General features: G+C 41.8%; 1 protein-coding gene across 1 annotated transcript in view; it reads left to right on the forward strand.

Annotated features, from left to right (window-relative positions):
- Positions 1 to 19506, forward strand: part of FNDC1 (fibronectin type III domain containing 1) — a 106354-nt gene that overhangs the window by 55020 nt on the left and 31828 nt on the right. Inside the window, exons 11-13 of the mRNA XM_045010310.1 lie at positions 2244 to 2591; positions 12831 to 12896; positions 16568 to 16741. Of these exons, the coding sequence (XP_044866245.1) occupies positions 2244 to 2591; positions 12831 to 12896; positions 16568 to 16741 (588 nt within the window). The remainder of the gene's footprint in view (positions 1 to 2243; positions 2592 to 12830; positions 12897 to 16567; positions 16742 to 19506) is intronic.

The raw sequence follows: 19506 nt of genomic DNA on the forward strand, positions 1-19506 counted from the left end.
GGAATTATCCATGAATAGATTTTGATTTTAGCTAATGTAGTTATTATTCCTAACTGTTTGATGAAGACTTTTTGCAAATACACCTCTACCCCAATATAACACCATCCGATATAACACGAATTCCGATATAATGCAGTAAAGCAGCGCTCCGGGGGGGCAGGGCTGCACGCTCCGGCAGATCAAAGCAAGTTCGATATAACGCGGTTTCACCTATAACATGGTAAGATTTTTTTGGCTCCCGAGGACAGCGTTATATCGGGGTAGAGGTGTATATTCCATCCCATGCGTTGCTTTGTCTATGTCTTTGGCTCTTGGTTGTTTACTATTTGATATTCGTGATGAGTGATTGGTCCTTTAAGTCACATTGTATTATGACGGATGTGAGGACTTTCTACATGAAGGGTGAGCCTTCCAGTATATGAATATGAATACTGGGGTTCACATGGGGTGAAGTTCACAAGGAGGCCTTAAGTAATGCAAGGCATTGTGCTGACCTCTCTGTACAGGGGTGGCTATCATCCTTGGTGAACAACTTTCCCAAAATGTTCAGGTGACCAGAAACTCCATTGCTCAAATGTTCATGGAGCAGCAAAATCTAATAATAATACGTAACCCTCATCTTGCACTTTTCATCAGTAAATCTCTAGCATATGGCTATATATCTTCAAACTAAGCAAGCTACTTGGAATCTGCATGAATCACTTTGAATACTATTCTGCAGTATTCTCCCTCCTCTACTCTCCAGTTTGCTCACATGGTTGATTTTCACACTTGAGAAGGATTCCATGGTATGGTTTGTTGTTAGAAATCGGGGGGAAGAAAATCTTAGCAGTAGGATCCTATCTTGGATTTGGATTTGCTTTTGGATTATAGTTTGAAATGAGAGGCTGGATCCAAATCTGTGTGTCAGCAGGTATTCTCCCCTTTTACTCACAGATCCTCCATGCTGAAATGTCATTTCTGTTAATATGGCATCTGAGCAGGTGGTATTGCTGGAAATGGCAATCAGAACAGATAGAGGGACATGGCATCTCCTTAGGGAAATCAGGAGGGTGAGTAGAAAAAAAACATGCCCTCCTCATGAGGTGACATGTGTGGAAGTACCCAGATCTTTGAAGGGGGTATCCACAGCATCTGTACCAACACATGTATTTACAGAAAGACAAGGCATACTTCTTACATGGAGTCCAGTTCTTTGAGACGCTGAATGCTTCTGGATCCTCAATGACCATGAAGTAATTAGAAGTTGAGGGCATCTGGCACCACCAAGAAGCATTTAACATCTCATGAAATCAGGCCCATATGCACTTAGGCCCAGATTCTTAAAGGTATTTAGGACCTAACTCCCATTGAAAGCAACCTTTGAGGATCTGGCCCTTAGAAACTAATCCTGCTTTCCTATGCAGTCCAAATGTGCATGAAGTCAGTTCAGTCACGTCTATGTGGACTGTGTGAATGAGCCAGTACAATGAATGGTATATGTGGATATCTTGCTGTTTATGTACATAGATATAAATAACTATTTTCCCTCAATTTATCCACAGCATAGTTTGTGGCTTTCTTTTTAAAACTAATAGGAAATAATAAAAAATAACTGTGGGATATATGTGAAATCACTGGTGATTACATATGAATCCATCTAAATAAGTCTCATGGACTCATGTGTAGTACACACAGATGAAACACAGTTACGGAGAACATCTGTTGTATCCATAACTGAAGACAGGCCTTTTCTCTCTCATTGCAGCATCCTATCAGAGTATCCTTTTTTTTTTAACCTTGCATCTGGTGTATAACATTAGGGATCAGAGTATGAATCCTTTTACAATTGTCCATGTATGTTTTCACCTACCTATGTGAGATGAAAAGTAGGTGTAATCTTTGCACATGAGTGAAATAGATATATGAAACCCCTTCTGTGTGCTGTTATGTGCTGCTGAATCAGTCACGGAAAGGGCTGTATCCTCAGCATTCCAGCCAGCAGGGTTTACCTATTTTAAGTCAGGATTTTCTACCTCCCTTCACTAGTTCTGATACACTCTTGGGAATCCAGCTCTTCAGAGAACAGCTAATAAAAATAGATGACACTGTGGTTTGTATGAGTTCCTCCTGAATCATTTCTCTATTTCCTTAGGTATGGGACTTTTGGGTTCCTAAATGGAAATCTGCTGATGCTAAATACCATGATTTAAAAACACAGAGAATCTGCAATTAGATATTTTTGTTTTGTTCTTCTCTTGTAGATGCTGGTGGTGCTCCAGTAGTGAGTCCTGATGGATTACCTTTGTTTGGACATGGGCGATTTAGTAAACCTCTAGCAAGTGCACAAGATAAACCAGTAGTAAGCCTTGGAGGGAAACCACTGATTGGTCTTGAAATGATTAAAAAGACAACAACTTCTTCAACAACTACGACCACAATTCCCACAACAACCACAACTACCATCACAACCACCACTCCTGAACCAACGACTACTGAACTTCCAACAGAGAAACCACTACCTACATGTCCCCCAGGCACTGATGCTAAGTATGATGAGGAGGGCATGTTGGTAATAGGGCTTGATGGCCTGCCTGAATGCAATGCAGAAGGTAATGATAATATAAGCACAAATAGTAGGTATGATGTTTCCTGGGGTAACCAAGATTGTGAGACACCTTGCTACCACCTGCCCATAGTGTGACAGTCCTGTGTGTGCCTGCCATGGGTCATCTCCCCAACTCCTCCAGCCATGGGCAACACACACACTTCCTTCAAGGCATCACAGACCCTGCTGTCTCTCTACAGCTTAGCAACAAGCACGCTCCAACTCTTGAGCCCTCCAAGAGTCTCCCTGGAGTGTCCAGCCCCTGGTCTGCTGGACACTCATCGTGTTCACAGATTTGCTGCTTCCAAAGCTTACCAGTTGAGGGCACCTTACCAGTTCTACCCCAGATCATCAGTCAGCTTAACACACAGCACTGAGATGTTTATAGTGAAATCAAATATACATTTATTTGGCATAGGACAGAGATTTAAGTTGTAGCAAGTAGAATTACTGGAAACAAATGATTGCATGTTATGATTTTATTTTATATGTATTTTACAGGCTAGCCGTAATTCACAAGATACTCTCCTGCTTTGCAGAGTAGTGCTCACCCAGATCCTTGCAGTGTTTTACAGCCAGGCTTAGCTTTGGCCCTCCTTTCATGAGAGACACATGCTGTTAGATTTCCTCCTATGCAAAGGATTTTGTGTTTCCTTGCACCCCAAGATATGCCAGAACAATTCTTTATTTGTTGTTCATAAACATAATGCCCCCTGCCCCTGCTGTTAGTTTCATCTTGTAAATTTCCTCTCTTGTAGATTTTGCCATCTATTATTTAGCCCCTGGCTAAGTATGCAAATAGACCTACATTGTGAAGCATACAATACACAGAACACGTATGACCAGACAGGGAGATAGGTGTCTGCTATCTTCTGCCTGAAAGGAACATTTCTGAGATATGTCACCTTCTGGTGACCTGCCTTAACACCAAGACCTTAAGAACATAATTTTAGATATAGACACATAACTCCTTAAATATTGTCCATACATACATTTTCCAATGACTGTGATGACCAGTGAGCTACTGGCTCTTGGTAGAGATAACACATGCCATCCTTTGATGAACTGTGATGGATAAATATGACCCAAGGGGTCCCATGTAACCCTGGCCCTCTGCCAGCTGGCATCTTTGTTACTCCCTGTCCCTGAGTCACACTATATGTGGCTGTACAGCACAGTTACAAAAATATAAAACAAAAACTTTGTTTTTTAAAAGTGATCTTCCGAGCTTGCCAATGACAGGTGATTGTGGAAAAGAAAACTTGAGGTGTTTGCCATCTGACAAAGGCAAGAGGAATGTTTCAGTATTTCACTGTGATCTGAAACAGCACATACTTGTAAAGACTCTCCAAGGCTTGTCACATCACAAATCATTATTGAGACTCTCATAAAAATGAATACTTGTTATCAGCTAGCTACTGGGCCTGATCCCATTGACTTCCTTGGGCTTTGACTCACAGCCTTGATTTAGTTCCATGTAGCTGCCCCCTTTCCAGATGGCTGTGCGGCACTGTATAAGTTAAAGTAACTAAACGGTCACTCTTCTGACCAACATCTTAGGTTTTTGGCTTCTGAACAAACAGCTGCATCTTTAAAGGCTGAAAGAGTAGTGCTCTGAGCTTTAAAGTACTGTCCTCACTAGAAAAGGGATTGCAGGGCTGTAATTTTATTCTCTCTCTGTCATTTCCATATCACATGTGCTCAGTTTACAAGCTAATGGCCAACCCTGCAAGCTCAGGCCCCAATTCAGCAAAGTACCTAAGCTCATGACTAGCCTTAGGCATGTGAGAACTTTGATTTTCAATGGAATTCCTTATGTGCTAAAAGTTAGGCACATGTGACATTTCTCTGCTGAATTGGTTGGGGCCTCAACTTGGGATACGAAAGTCGGTCTGGGTTCTTTCTGCTCCTAGCCTCATCATAAGCAGCTATTAACTAATGTTCTGTGTTTATGGCCTGCTTCATCTTCCACTCAAGTAAATGACACAGAATGCCATTGACCTCAGTAGAAGTAGCACTGAGTCTTTAGAACTTAGCTGACAGTTTTGTTGCTGGTGCATGGAGCAGAATATAAACCATCTGGCTTTCTGTAACTGTATTGCCTCTGCATTGTCCTGCCAGTAGGAATAAAAACTTGTTTTTCTCACTAAAGTGGGCAGATGTGCTTGAAAGCCACAATGGGGGCAGAACTATTGAGCAAATAGGTGGCCTTTTTATATCCTCACTGTTCCTACTATAATTTTCAACACTTTAATCCAGATGAACCTATTATCTAGGGCCTGGTCTACGGGGGGGAGGGGGGGTCGAACTAAGGTATGCGACTTCAGCTACGCGAATAGCGTAGCTGAAGTCGAACTACCTTAGTTTGTAGAAGCAGCAAAGAATCCTGTGGCACCTTATAGACTAACAGACGTTTTGCAGCATGAGCTTTCGTGGGTGAATACCTACTTCTTCGGATGCAAGCAGTAGGTCTGCTTGCATCCGAAGAAGTAGGTATTCACCCACGAAAGCTCATGCTGCAAAACGTCTGTTAGTCTATAAGGTGCCACAGGATTCTTTGCTGCTTCTACAGAACCAGACTAACACGGCTACCCCTCTGATACCTTAGTTTGAATTTCCTACCTGTCCAGACGCCGCGGGATCGAACTCCGCGGCTCCCCCGTCGACTCCGCCACCGCCATTTGCGGTGGTGGAGTTCCGGAGTCGACGGGAGCGCGTTCAGAGTTCGAACTATCGCGTCTCCGAGAAGTCGAACTCTCCGCGTCGACCCGGCAGGTAAGTATGGACCTACCCTAGGTTTCCCTAGACTATTTGCCCAATGACATGCACTATCACCTGAGTTGCAACTGTTCTGTAGATGACCCCTCTTCAGTTGATTATACATAATTTGTATAAATTCCCTCTTTAACATGATTAGCTAGTCTAACTCTTCAATCATGTCTCTCAGTGCTATGGTGGAAGGATGCAGATATTTGCGATGAACACTGCACTGTGCCAACAGATATTGGGGTTGCTTACCGTTTCCACACTACACATTAATTTTGTATATCTATCAATTACCGTCATCTGTCCATGGGAAGCAAGTGCTTTATGGAGTCTAGACTATAAAATCTGCGGGCCAGATTCCCAGCTCGTGCGAATCAGTGTGACTCCATTGACTTCTGTCACTGGGTCACATTGCTTTACCAATTGCAGGCTGCTGGGTCCATCTGTAAATAGCAAAGATGGATCTTAGCTGCAAAGTGCAAATCTGGACTCAACTTTTTTCTAGCTCTGAGTGGAGTTTGGGAGCTTGGCCCATCTCTAATGATTATGCCTAGCTCTTATATAGTGCTTTACAGCCATAGGTTTCAAAGTGCTTTACAAAGGAGATCGGTATAAATATCACCATTTTACAGATGGGGAAATCAAGGCTCAGAGAGCTGACATGATTTCCTCAAGATCACCCAGCAGGTCAGTGGCAGAACCAGAAACACAACCCAGATCTTTTGGGTCCCAGTCTAGTGCTCTATCCACTAATCTACACTACCTCTCATAGCTGTTAGTTCTCGCTTGCTCTCTTTTGTCATTTTTTTGAATATGAGTGGATTGTAAACAGAGATCGAAACCGTCTCACTCGTTATAGCTCTGTGGCCTCCTCAGTGTTCTAACCATAGTAAAATTTTGTTTTTGTCAGTAAAGTAGGAAGATATAACTGGAAGACACACAAGGAGCACATATAGATTGTCAAGCAAGAAAAATAGCACATCACTCCTAGGAGCTGGGGAAAGATCGGCCTGGCTCTAAGTGAATAAAGTAGAGGGCCATACAGAACTTTCTTTCCCCACATTAAATATAAAGCAATGACCTTGCTTGTCATTGTATCTCTGTTGCAGCAATACAAACTAATGACATTGCCAAATTTAGATCTGAAGTAAGCAAGAACAAATTCACTGAAGTCAATTTTGTTGAGCTTGCGTACGCCGGGTCTAAATTCAACCCACTCATCATTTGAAGGCAGCATCAGAAAACAGCTCCTTATATTTAAAAACTGGACCTGAATGCACCTACCGAATTGTTCTACAGCCCCCCATTTATAGAAGTCTGTAACTGGATTTAGAAACAGACAATGTAAATGGTATCTGGGGAGCTGCACTATCAGTTTAGAAAGCACAGAAGAGATGGAAAGAAGAGACATGGGCAGCTGACGATGAGCTGAGAGATGGACACAAACGTCTTCTACAAAAACTGCCCTGAGCAGAAGATTGGAGATTCCTCAATCAGCTGTACTGGGTGAGTAGTCTGTCTGCGAGATTTTATTGCCTTGTAAAGGCAGAATTGTTATTGTTTATATTCTTAGTATTCATTAGTTAGAAGGTAATCTTGTGTAACTACTTTTGACTATGTATATATAGAGAAAGACACAGAGCCAAAGAAATATTAACTATAATATAACAGTAACACAAGTAGGACTTTGCTGTGGGTGTCCTTAAGTCTTGCCACTGACTGCATTTATTTTTATTTACTGCACCTATGTGATTTGCACCTTTGACTTCCTCGCCTGCTCTCTGCCTAGCAGTCCATCTCCCTGCCACCCATTCTAACATCCCAAACTGTTAGCAGCTTCTAAAAATTACTGGCTGTTAATTTTAAATCAAGACTGAACAAAAAGAATTCTCCTTATTACACTGCCTGAGACCCAGGATGGACAGGGTTCAATCTGGGACCAGTGACAGATTTGAGGTTTGATATCTCACGGACCATAAGGGTCAGAAACAGGACCTTTATAACATTGGCAATGTGAGATTTGCAGCTTTCCAGTAGAGAGACTTAGGCTATGTCTACCCTGCACAGTTACCTGTGTTTTAGCCTTAATCCATCTACCATCCATGCACAAAAGTCTCTGACCTGGGTTTGGAGGTGATTTAAACCCAGGCTGTCTGGATATAGGTAAGAGTCCAAGATCTGCTTTAACTCAGACTGGAATCCACCCACTTTGCAGTGAAGAAGCAGGCAAAATCACTCAAGTGCTGATAGTCTTCCAGTGCCCTTCCCACAATTCCCCCTTTCCTCCAGGGCAGATAATTCTGCACAGTTGACTAGGAAAGAATCCGGAGGACAGTAACTGGTAGGGCTTTGATGAGAGGATGCTCATATCTGGGCTAGGCTATCCAAGTGACAGTCATCTAGATGTAGACAGTGTAGACATAGCCTAAGAGGCTTGCCCAAGGTCACATAGAAAGTCTGTGGCAGAGCAGAGAAATGAACGTGTATCTCCCAAGCACCAGGCCAGCACCCTGCCCACTGGGACATCCTTCTTCTCTGTCATCAGATGAAACCTTTAAAATCGTGACATTATAATATATGGAAAAGCTATTTGGGATCATTTTAGAGGTTTCTAAACTCTTATTAGTTAGGACCCCTTCTTGTCTGTGCAATTTGACTCTTGATAATGGAAACACAGGTGGAAGTTTATGATATAGTGTATAATACCAGTAAAACGTTCAGAAACTCTCTCAGGCCCCAACCCTGCAAACAGATGCATTAGTGCAGGGCTCTGTGCCTGTAAGGAATCCTGTTGATAGGGCCTAAAACATATGTGTGACATACTAAGTACATGACCATCATGTGGTATTTGTTATTGGCATTCATTTGGGATGACCAGCATAACCCTTTTGTGGCTTTATCACTGGTGAGTAGTGCAGCCAGACCAAATTCATGCTGAGAAAACCACTATACTTCACCCGTAGCATCAAGAATTCCCTCTCCATCTTTCTTTTCTGTTCACTATTTTTATAAAAGAATTTTTGCGTGGCCATTTGTTCCCAGTGGGAGCTTGAGGGCTGGATTAAAACGGCTGGCAGGCCGAATGCGGCCCGCAGGCCGTAGTTTGCCCACACTTGCTTCATGCTGTCATCAAAATGCTTTGTTTTCCAGTATTGGTAACTATTTTTGACTGTAATTATTTTTTTACAGCTGTTCTTTACAAGGGACTGAGGCGGAGACAGATATTATCTCTATTGTTTTTAGTATTATTACTGCTAACTGAGGCCAACTCCCTTTTTGGCACTTTTTTCATTATTTTTTAGTTCCCTTTTTGTGATCCAGTTTATTTTTGTTAAGATTTTTCCTGGGCTTAAATCACTTTCATTATGGCAGCAGATGATTTTGGAAGAGACCCAAAAATCAAGTGAGAGCCATTGACACTCTTTTTGGTGTGTTTTTTCCCCCTATAGTTCTGAGTTTAATATGGAAATCCTTTATACCTTCCCTGTTACGTTTGTCTATTTTCCTTATTCTCCACCTTTGGCAAATTCAAGATGAGTCTAATTTCTTAGGCAGCCTGGGAGTTTTATAGTGTCTGTCTATGTTTATACAGTCCCCAGTACCAGAGCAGCTCAGCGTCTTACAGTCTTTTAATATGCTTATCCTCATATCAGCCAGGTGAGGTAGGAATTATCCCTGTTGTAAAGATGAGGAACTGAGGCACAGAGAAGCTAAGGAACTTACCCAAGGTCACACAAGACGTCTGTGTCACAGTAGTGACTTAGGTCTTCCAAGTGCTAGATTAGTGCTCTAACCACTGACCTGTTCTTCCCCTCTAGTGTGAATCTCCGATATAGGGACCTCTTTAAAAATAACAGGGCAGCTTTTTTTGATCCATTTTGACCATATCATTGACCATATCTTGAAGACACATAATAATATCTCCATGAAAATAGATGATGGCCAAATTCTAATCCCCTTTATATAAGGCAGTATCTTATTCCACAAGCAGACACATTGACTTCAGTGGGACTGTTCATGGAGTAAATCTGCCTTGAATCTCATCAAGGCTTTCAAAATCTGGCCCTAAAAATATTTTACAGGATTATTTTTAATAAAGGCATTGGCTGATTTTTCTCTGAAGTTTAAAGAACCTTTTAAATACTAATATTTCTTTCCTTTCCAGTGTCCAGTTTGCCAGAAGCTCTGGCCCACGTTTCGTTCTTTGCAAAAGAGGCATTATATCATCCACGGATCAACCCAAATCTATAGAGAGCCTTATTGCCTGGTGCAGAAAAAACAGCTGTTCCTCTTTAAAAGTACAGCATGTCAAGAATGTCTCTGCCAATGCATCAGATTGGAAGTGTGAAAGGACAGGACATTTCCTGGATCCTGCAACATACACATGACATAGGTTGAGAAATATTAATCCCCACTTCAGAGTTATGAGGATTTCTACGGGGAATAAATGTTTGCTTCTCTCTCCATAACATTTCGGTAACCTCAGCTTGGCTGCCTAGTCCAACGTTTGACACATGCAATAAAACAGCCTGCCCTGTCTGGGTGAACATCCTTGAGACGAAAGCTCCTCCAAGGTGCCTATTTAACTGCTACGTTACGTTTGAAGGAGGATAACCAGTTCCTATATAGGGCTACCAACATGCCCCAAACTTTAGATGCTGCTCTGTCCTGAATGTTTCCAAAGGGAGTTTTTTCACTGTCTATCTCCTCTGTCTGGATCTTTAGTAGAACAATTATTCTTCCAGAGCCTGATATTTTGTCACCATTAGTACTTGGCTTCCCAACAGACTTGCACTATAAGTGCCAAAAATGCCACCACATGTTATACTAATTCTTTGGCAAAGTCTGTTAATATTTGGCAGAATACTTGCTCGTCCCAGCACAATTTATTGTCAACATTTCACTAGATTCAGCAACATTTAACAGAAAAGAGTTTGGCAGCCCAAGCATATATTTCCCAGACAACTCAACCCTGGATGTGCCCAGACTCAGAGAAAAGGTAGTCGTTTTTTGTGTGTGTTGGTTGACTTGTGGTGAATGTGGAAAAATTCTAGTGAAGACAAGGAAGTTTGTAGTTCTCACGAGGTAGCAACTCGAAGTAAACCCTACTGGGGAGCCGAGGGAGCTACAGCCAATGTAGGAGGAGCTAACTAAGGAACTACAGTCAACGTGAACATGAAAACACACAAAATAGAAAGTTTTGGGGTGATTTTGTTTGTTTTGCAACAACTCCGCCATTTCGGTGCCACAGCTCTGCTGAGGAAATACAGCCCTGTAAACTGGAGAACTTGACGAAACACAAAAGAAAACACAATTTCTCTATATAATCAGACTATTGTCTTGACAAGAGGTAATTAAGCTGGGAAGAATTAAGGAGTGAAATCTGCCCATTAACACTTTTAAAGCTTCTTGTATATCTGATACTCAATAATTTATCTGGCAGTATTCAAAAAGGAGGGTGTACATTATAACTAGTGATCAATACCAGCTGTCTATGTTGGGGAAAATTCACTGACTTCATCAAAAGATGCACTGTGTCATATGCTAGCTTGGCAGATGTCCAGTAGACATTCACTGCTTTGTATGATTGCCTGTCGGTTAGCTGCACAAGTTTACCATGAGAAAATGTCAGTCTTTTGCTCTGTTAAAGTCTGACAAGAATTAGCCAATTTCCTGTATTTTCAAAATTTGTTCGGGCACTAAAATTATTGCCGTATTATACAAGCTAGTGTTTGAGGTTTTTTTGTTTGTTTGTTTGAATGTAATAACAAGAACTAGAAAATGAAGGTTTATATGTTTGTTGTTCTCTAATAAAAAATAAATGAGACATGCTGATATGATTCAGATTTTATTTTTAATTCTTTAATACTGGAAATTGAAATTGTTCAACACACATCTTAATACCTTTAATATAACTAACATTTTCTATCTTATTAAGAGCTACAGAGGGAAGGTTACCTGTCTTTAGAAAGTATCTTGTACAGAATAATGTTAAAAGTATGAAATGTGTCAAATAGTTGAATACATTAATATAATTTATACTGGTGTGTGCAGCTAGATTACATGAAAGATAGAGTGTGCTCATGTGTTTGTGTATATGCAAGTATGTATGTGCCTCTGTGCATGTGTTTTGTGTACATATATACACAAAACACATGCACATATATATAAAAAACCAGCTTTGCATAATTCTACTTGGAATGAGGTCTTTTGGTTTTGGGTTTAATATATATATTAAACTATAGGCAGCTATATTAAAGATATTGTGTATATATGTACACAAAACACATGCACATATACATAAAAAACCAGCTTTGCATAATTCTACTTGGAATGAGGTCTTTTGGTTTTGGGTTTCTTTGGAAAGGCAAATAATTTTCTTTTTTCATTGTCACCAAGCATCATGGTAAAGTATGATCAAAGAGATATTGTGCCTGAGCTGTTAAAATGTTATGGAAAATGTAGCTGAGATCAGTAACCATATATGGTAATCATTGGGGCCATTATAATTGGTGGCCCTGCCTATTAGAATCCAGATACCTCGGGATTGGGTCCTACCGCCTATAGAGCAGAAGTGAGAGAAAGACTTCAAAAGGTTGATGCAAGCCTCCCAGAATTCAGATATGTATCTAAACCTTCTGAAGTCTTCCTCCTGCTCTTATTCATGTACTGTCCTACATCCCAAGCACATCTTCCTCCTGAAGCCCAGCTCTTCTTTTTTGATGGCCTCTATCGTGGCCCTACCTTTAATGGAATCCATCAGGATGCTCCTATTTTCTCAGTACTGTTGTGGATGGCTAGTCTCGGTCTTGTGTGCTCTGTGGCTTACCTGAGCCACAGGCACCGCAAAATGCATTTCTCTGACTGCAAGGAAAGCCCCAAACTCACAAGATAGCAATCAATCCAGGAGAGAATCCATGAACTACAGAGGTGCTGAAGTGACTTATAGGGGAGGAAGGAAGTCTATTACACACAGGGGTAAACATCCCAGTTGTCTTGCATCTAAAATATTTTGAGCAGAAGTTCCCTGTTGTTCTTATTTTATCTGAGCTGCTTCACCCCTTCTTGCTTATAAATGTCATGGGTTCTTGCCATGAAACCAAAGAAATGGTTAAATCCTGATCTGGCTGTTACAGGAATGCTAAGCAAAGCATCCTTTGCTCCAAGAATCCTGTGGGCCCCCCAGGGCAGAATTTCTGGAGGATGCACTACTGGGTATTTTGTACAGCAGCTCTGCAAGCAACAGCCTCCTGGCTACCTTGTGCTGCCACCCATTCATCTACTCTAGATATTCATAGTGCACCTGTTATCATGGGATCTGACCAGGGATCAAGGGTCAGGAACCATTGCTACTGTTGTCTCATTATTATACAGATTAAATAGCTTTCAGCTTTTATTTTAAAATGTGTTCAGAGAGTAATTGCAGGAGGCAAATATCATGTAATCATTGTGCTATCTTTTCTTCCTCCTTCAATAGATACATTCTCAGGGCTGGATATGGATGTGACACCAACTCCAGAGGCATATGTGATCTATGACGAAGGTACTGGTTGATTAGGAAAGTCCTTTGCAAGTGCTGTGTGGTCTCTCCCCCCCACTCCCTTCAACATTGCACTGTAAAGAATAAATCTGCATCATGTTGGGTGGGAACTTAGGCAGGCTATCACCAGGATCATGAGCTGGAGCCATGCCCCTTGGTTTCAAAGCAGCCCTGTGGTGGCTGTGAAGAATAGAAGCTTCCAAGGGATTTAAAGTGGAAGTAACTCTCAGCCAGAGCAGTGTAAAGGAAACTTAGGCCCAGTATTCTCAAATCATTGAAGCATCTTCAGCAAATGCGACAATGGGTGTGTCTACACTGCAGTGAAAGGTGTGATTGCAGCACATGCAGACATATGCAAGCTAACTTTTATCTAGCTAGCTCAAATAACAATAGGAGTGGAGCTGCAGCAGGATGACTAGTAGCACAGCACTGGGTAGCCTCTGCTGCCTTGGCTTCACTGTTATTCGAGCTACAGTCACACCTTTGATTGCAATGTAGACCTACAGAATGTTTGAACAAAGGTGATCTCCAAAATAGAGTGTCACAAGTGGTCCGGTTGAGAACTGATTCTCTGTTACCCCATTAATGTGCTTGGATGGATTACATCAGTGGTTCTCAAATTTTTGTGCTGGTGATCCCTTTCACCCAGCAAGCCTCTGAGTATGACCCACCCCTTATAAATTAAAAACACTTTTTTTTTATATTTAACATTATTATAAATGCTGGAGGCAAAACGGGGTTTGGGGTGGAGGTAACAGCTCATGACCCCCCCCCACCAAGTAATAACCTCATGACCCCCTGAGGGATCCCAACCCCCAGTTTGACAACCTCTGGATTACATGAATGTACATCAGTGGGGGATCAGAAGTAGTGGATCTCCATGCCACCCTGCCCCTTTGCCCCTGCCCCACCCCACACCCAACTTCCCCTTACATCAGTGATGGAGGTGGCTTAGTGGGTAGCAATGCTGCCTCCTTCAGCATCCTACCAATGGAGATTCCCCTTTGACTTTGTGCCACATAATATTGCATATAAGCAGCATAATGTAAATTTAACAGATGGAAGAAAGTGGCCCAGAAAGAGCTTGAATTTCTGTTATTTTAGAATCTGCCTGCTTATGACTCAACTCACGACCAAAAAAGGCATTTTTCAAAGGGACACTTATAAAAGCAGGACTGAGGCAGTGTCCTTTAGCTTTTCTGTTACAGAATCCAGCCCGAACCAAAAATCAGCAAAGTTGCTGAATTAATCTAAAATAGAAAATAAAGCTGCTCTGCACGCACTAGGAAGTTGCAGTACTGCTACAGATTTTCCAGCTCTCTACAGCGTTGCAAATATGTTCTGCATTCGTCCTTTTTACACCTATTCTGTATTTAGAATCTAAGTGTGCACACAGTGAATGAGATCAAATACACCTTGAAAGATTAATCTGCAGAACCCACAAGGAATTCAGACTAAGATGCATAAAAAGAGGCAGAGAGAGAGATTTTTATAGAGCTATCCCAGTGCATTGTTCAGGCCTTTTGATTTAATAAATCTAAAACTTCAGCTGAAGAGGAAATATCCACTGCCAATATTTAAATGATCAGTATTCTCAAGGAACATCCTATTCTAGATGGCTAGAAATGCCTTTGTCTTCTGCTGCTCTGCCCCTTACAGTTCTCATATTTTTGCTTACCCTCCCCATGCATTAACCTAGCTAAGACAGACTTTAGTTAAACCCAAAGCTTTTTAGTAATAACTTTGCGGCAGTATTTATAGCTGTATGCTAATAAAATTGTACTTGGTGAATGCAACCCAGGGATTTTAAACCATACCAGAAAAACATTTCAGAGACTCAGGAAAAGAAGAGAGAAACATTTGAGAGAAATACTTACTAGGAACTGAGCACAAATGTCTCTGGTGAATGTTTGTTCTCATAGATTGACCAAGACATGTAGGATAAAATCCCCCCTGGAGAAGAAAGGCCAGCATGAGGCCTAGCCACCACCTCAATCCCATGTAATTAGGGTTTAAGTGGGACTTCCAGAGTAAACAGGACTTTTTCTGGCCCTCTGCACAGGGGTGACTTTCACCCACCGAGCACAGAGAAACTATACCATGAGAAACTGATAGATTCATCTGGTCAGATCCTTCACTGTGTCAGGGCCGTTTCATTTCATTCCAGTGGTGCAAGCTACACTAAAGGTCCTGTCCCAGCTGCAGAATGATCCCCCCTGTGTAGGGAGGCTCCTCAAGCAGTGGAGAGCTCCTGTAGTGATTTTCATGCCACCTCCTTCCTGCAGTTGGCATAGTGGGGAATAGCTGGGGGGGGGGGGAAATGGCACAGGGCCAGATTCTTTTGCTGTCAGTGTCCCCTGGCGGTCATTGGCAGTCAGTCTAAGCCTTTGGGTAGCTCTAACCTTCACCAGGTTACCAGACCAGTGCAAAGGTGGCTTACAGCCCCCCCCTGCCGCCCCTACCCTCTGCAGCTGAGGATCTGGCCTCAGTTTCTGAGCTGGCTTATCCTCAGGTTTGCAGGGAATGAGCGTCAGCTCAGAATCTTGCCATACAAATGTGTTCATTTATCATGGTAAATGTTACCTGATGAGTTTGCAATGAATTCAGCTGGTGATCTTCTGTGTTTCCTTATTCCCTGCTCTTCACCCCTAGGAGACAGCAGGATGACTATAGACCTCAAGACTTTTAGAGCAAAAGGAAAAAAAATCCACTTCCTTGACCTAGACTTCACATAATAACACCACCAAAAAAGCACAAAAATAACCAATTCCAATGGCTGCTCACTGGAGGGTATGGAGATACAGAGAGAGAGAGATATTAATGTATAGATTTATAATTTGGGGGCATTCTGATAGCATGACAAAAACAGTTATATAAGAACCATAATGAATAGACTAGATCAAACCTTTCTGAAAAGCAAGCACCGTTCTCTTGTGAATAAGACACTTGATGCCAAATAAGTGCAGTGAGTCAGGCTTCTCTTTGAATTTCTGTCAGTTTGGATTTCAAATTAAAGTTTTTTGTTTTCCTATCTACTTGATTCTTTATTTTCTGATGTCCTTTTATTCCTCTCTTGCAAAAGTATTATTTTCCCCATGAACTGGTGCATATGTTTATTGTATCTGACACGTATGCGTATCTCCTGTTGCATGTCCCACTCAGTTTAATATCATTAGATGTTCCATTAAAGTCAGTGGCAGTTTTGCTGTTAACTTTAATGGGAGCGGATTGAGTTTGGTGGACGACTTGTATAAGTTATCAATATACACATTTTTTAAAAATGCATGTTAATTGCTTGAGAGAACAGACTCACTTCTTCCCTCTTAGTTCCTTTTAAATCAAACTTAAATCCATTTTTGCACTATTATTTTTATAGTTAGTAAAGTGAACTGAAGAAAATGGAGGCTTTCCTCATCCTTATTTTGGTGCAAAGACTGTCTTTGTTTTGTTTAGTTTGCTGTAAGCCCTGGGAAGAAGAGCAAAGCATGCTCTCCTCTGACTTAAAAATCAATAAGGAGTGTGTGAACCCTGTGATGTGAAGTCTGCTGGTGAATGTTGCGTTAGTTTTCTCATCATAGTTTGTAATGAGGGAAACTACAAGTTCCCTTTCAAGTTTAAGCCAGTTTAACATGGAACAAGCTAATGTTGTCAACTCTTCTTTGTGTCTTCTGAAGACTATGAGTTTTTTGAGAGCACTTTGCCTCCCACCACTACCATGATCACTACTACTACTGCTGCTACTACTACTACTACAGAAGCAGTGCCTGAGACAGACTATCCAGAGATCAGTGTTGCCGGCTCCGATCCTATGTCAGAATTTGACTTAGCTGGGAAGAAACGATTTACAGGTGAGCTCAGTACTTGTTATATTTTTGCTAAATAATAAGATAAATAGTCCATGTTCTAGCTGCATTGTCCCGTCTGGTGAGAAGACTGTGCACAAATCTGGCTAACAAGTCACAACTCTTCTTGATACTGTACAGTGCTTTGAGAGATTATCACAAGATAAAGACAAGTAGCAGCACTTGAAGGTGTATCTTGATCTCAGACACAAATTAAGCCAGTTTAGTTAAACTGGAGCAAACCCCTTGTAGACACTTTTTTTATTTCAGTTTAAGAGGGCTGTACTTCAGTATAGCTTAAATCTGTTTCCAACTGATTTAACCAAAATAAGGCCAGGTCTACATTAAAAAAAAGTTAAAAGTCAACCCAGCTATGTCGCTCAGGGGTGTGAAAAATCCACACCCCTGAGTGACATAGTTAAATTAACCTAAGCCCTGGGATAGACAGTGCTAGGTTGTGGGAAGAATTCTTCTGTTGACCTAGCTACCACCTCTCGAGGAGGAGGATTAACAACAGTGAGGGGAGAACCCCTCCTGTCACTGTAGTGATTGTCTACACTGCAGCAATGCAGCTGTGCTGCTGTAATGGTTTAAGTGTAGACATACCCTAAGAGTGTCTACTCTGGGATTTGCTCCACTTAAGATAAATCAGTTTAAATTCAAAGCTTAAGTAAAACTCGTGCAGCTCTCCTTGTAGACAAGCCCTCCAATGGGAAACCAGGGCACCGTTCTCTTCTGTAACACCAGTGGAACCCCATTGAGATCAGTGGCATTGTACACTGATGTATCTCAGAGGAGAATTTGTCTTGCCAGGATATTTCATTCGGAATGTATAGTGTGGGAGAATAAGTAAATGGAACAAAGTCTTAAATTGAAACCCCTTTGATAACTAAGAGTGCTAATATGTTTTACATCTTAATAAACATCTTGCTTTATTTTGTAATTGTAGAAAGAAACAATAAGAGATGGAGCTGAGCTAAAAAGTTGGGATCTGCATACACAGGCCAGATCCTCAGCTGGTGTAAATCAGCAGGGCTTCAATGACTTCACTGTAACTATTGTTATTTATACCAGCGGAGGATGCTGTTCTGAGACCTCATTGAAGTCTTGGGGGTACACAATAAAGGTTGACAGAACTTGGACCGAGAGTCAGTTCAGCTGCAGGACTGGGAGAGCAGGAAAGGTGGCTTAGAGCCACCTTTGATTCATGTTGTCCTCCCAACATACCCACCAGCTGTGTGGAGTTCAGCTCTGGAGCAGCTGAGGATTGAGCTCTTGTTTACCATGGTTTGGGGAGTAAAATACTTTTCACATAAACCAAAACTTTTTCAAATGAGTCTTCAACGCCTCCCTGACAAAACCTGACGGTATGTTCCCGTTCTTTTAGCGATCATGCGTCTCAGTCTGTTTAGATTAGAAAGCCTTGTGATGGCTAAAATGAAGTAGATTACAAGCTCTGGGCAGACTCCCTGTGAGGAGGGAAATCCAATAAGATAAACTAAGAACATTTTTTTATGAACAATTCAGGACACGGGGGGGGGGGGAAATATTATCCTCTCAGGGAACTGTATTATTGTAACTAAATAAACATTTCCAAAGGCGAGCATTAGAACTCAAACTGTTTCTTTAAATGTTACAATAACTGTGGGCATTGTGCCTCTGGCTCCATGTCCCCTATAGGCTTCAGGTGTGACACTGCAGGTGAGCCCTTCCTTAGTTTCCCTCGATCTGGATATAGATAAGTCCAAAACAGACCTGTGCATGAAAGAACACCCGCTTCAGAGGATTTCATTTATTAACAACAAAGATTAGCATAAGTACAAGCAAGACCTCGTTCAGGTGCCCCCCAGGAAATCTGCAGTTTCACAGTGAGTTCAACTAACTTTTTGCTCCTTTAGCCACGGGGCACTCTAGACCAAGCCCGTCCTCTGGACCCAGGGCTTCTAAGTTGCGGCTGCTCCCTTCCCTTGGAGAGCAGCCTCTGATTCCTTTTTTCAGGATGGCTCTGTTCTCTTCACCTCAAGAACAGTCTCTGGCTCCTTCTCCCAGCTTACTCTGGTAGCCTTCACCCAAGGAACTATCTCTGTCTCTCTGGAGTCCTCCCAGTTCCTTCTCCTAGGCTACACTTTTTCCTTCCCTGGGAAGGCTGACCCTCCCATCAGAGCTTCCTCTTGGGAGTCCTCTCCCTGGTTCTCTGAACTCAGGCAGCCCTGTGGTAAGGTTGCAGGTGCTTTTCTACTAATTGACCATTAAACAGCCACCTGGGGGCAACCAGTTAATCCCAAGTGTGTCTTCAGAGGGCTGTCATGGGCAGGCTAGGTCCTGATTCCCCTTAACGGTTCAATTGCCCCATGACAATGACCTTTAATGCAATAAAATTACCATTTAGACATTTTGTGAATTAAGTACAGTTCTTGTCACTATAAAGCGTAAGTGTAAAAGTTACCAGTTACTAAACCAATACCTGTACATTTCCATAGTCCAAGAAACTTGGGAATTAGGGGTTGATTTTAATATTAGCAACCAGTTCTCAGTATTAAATAACCATAGTGGGAGAGAACCATGCTACATTGGTTTCAGTGCTAAATATCAGTAATTTGTTTCCATGATCTTTAGCACCCCTCCCTAATGGACCTCACTACCACATAGAGACAAGTAACTGCTTACGCTAGTACGAAGGTGTCCAGTTTCCAAAGCAAGGGCTCTGCCATGAGATAAAAGGGCCACAACTCTGTTACTTAAACTACATTCATTAGATAGGGTGACCAGAC

Source organism: Mauremys mutica, chromosome 3 (genome assembly GCF_020497125.1).
Source record: "Mauremys mutica isolate MM-2020 ecotype Southern chromosome 3, ASM2049712v1, whole genome shotgun sequence".
Lineage (NCBI taxonomy): Eukaryota > Metazoa > Chordata > Testudines > Geoemydidae > Mauremys > Mauremys mutica.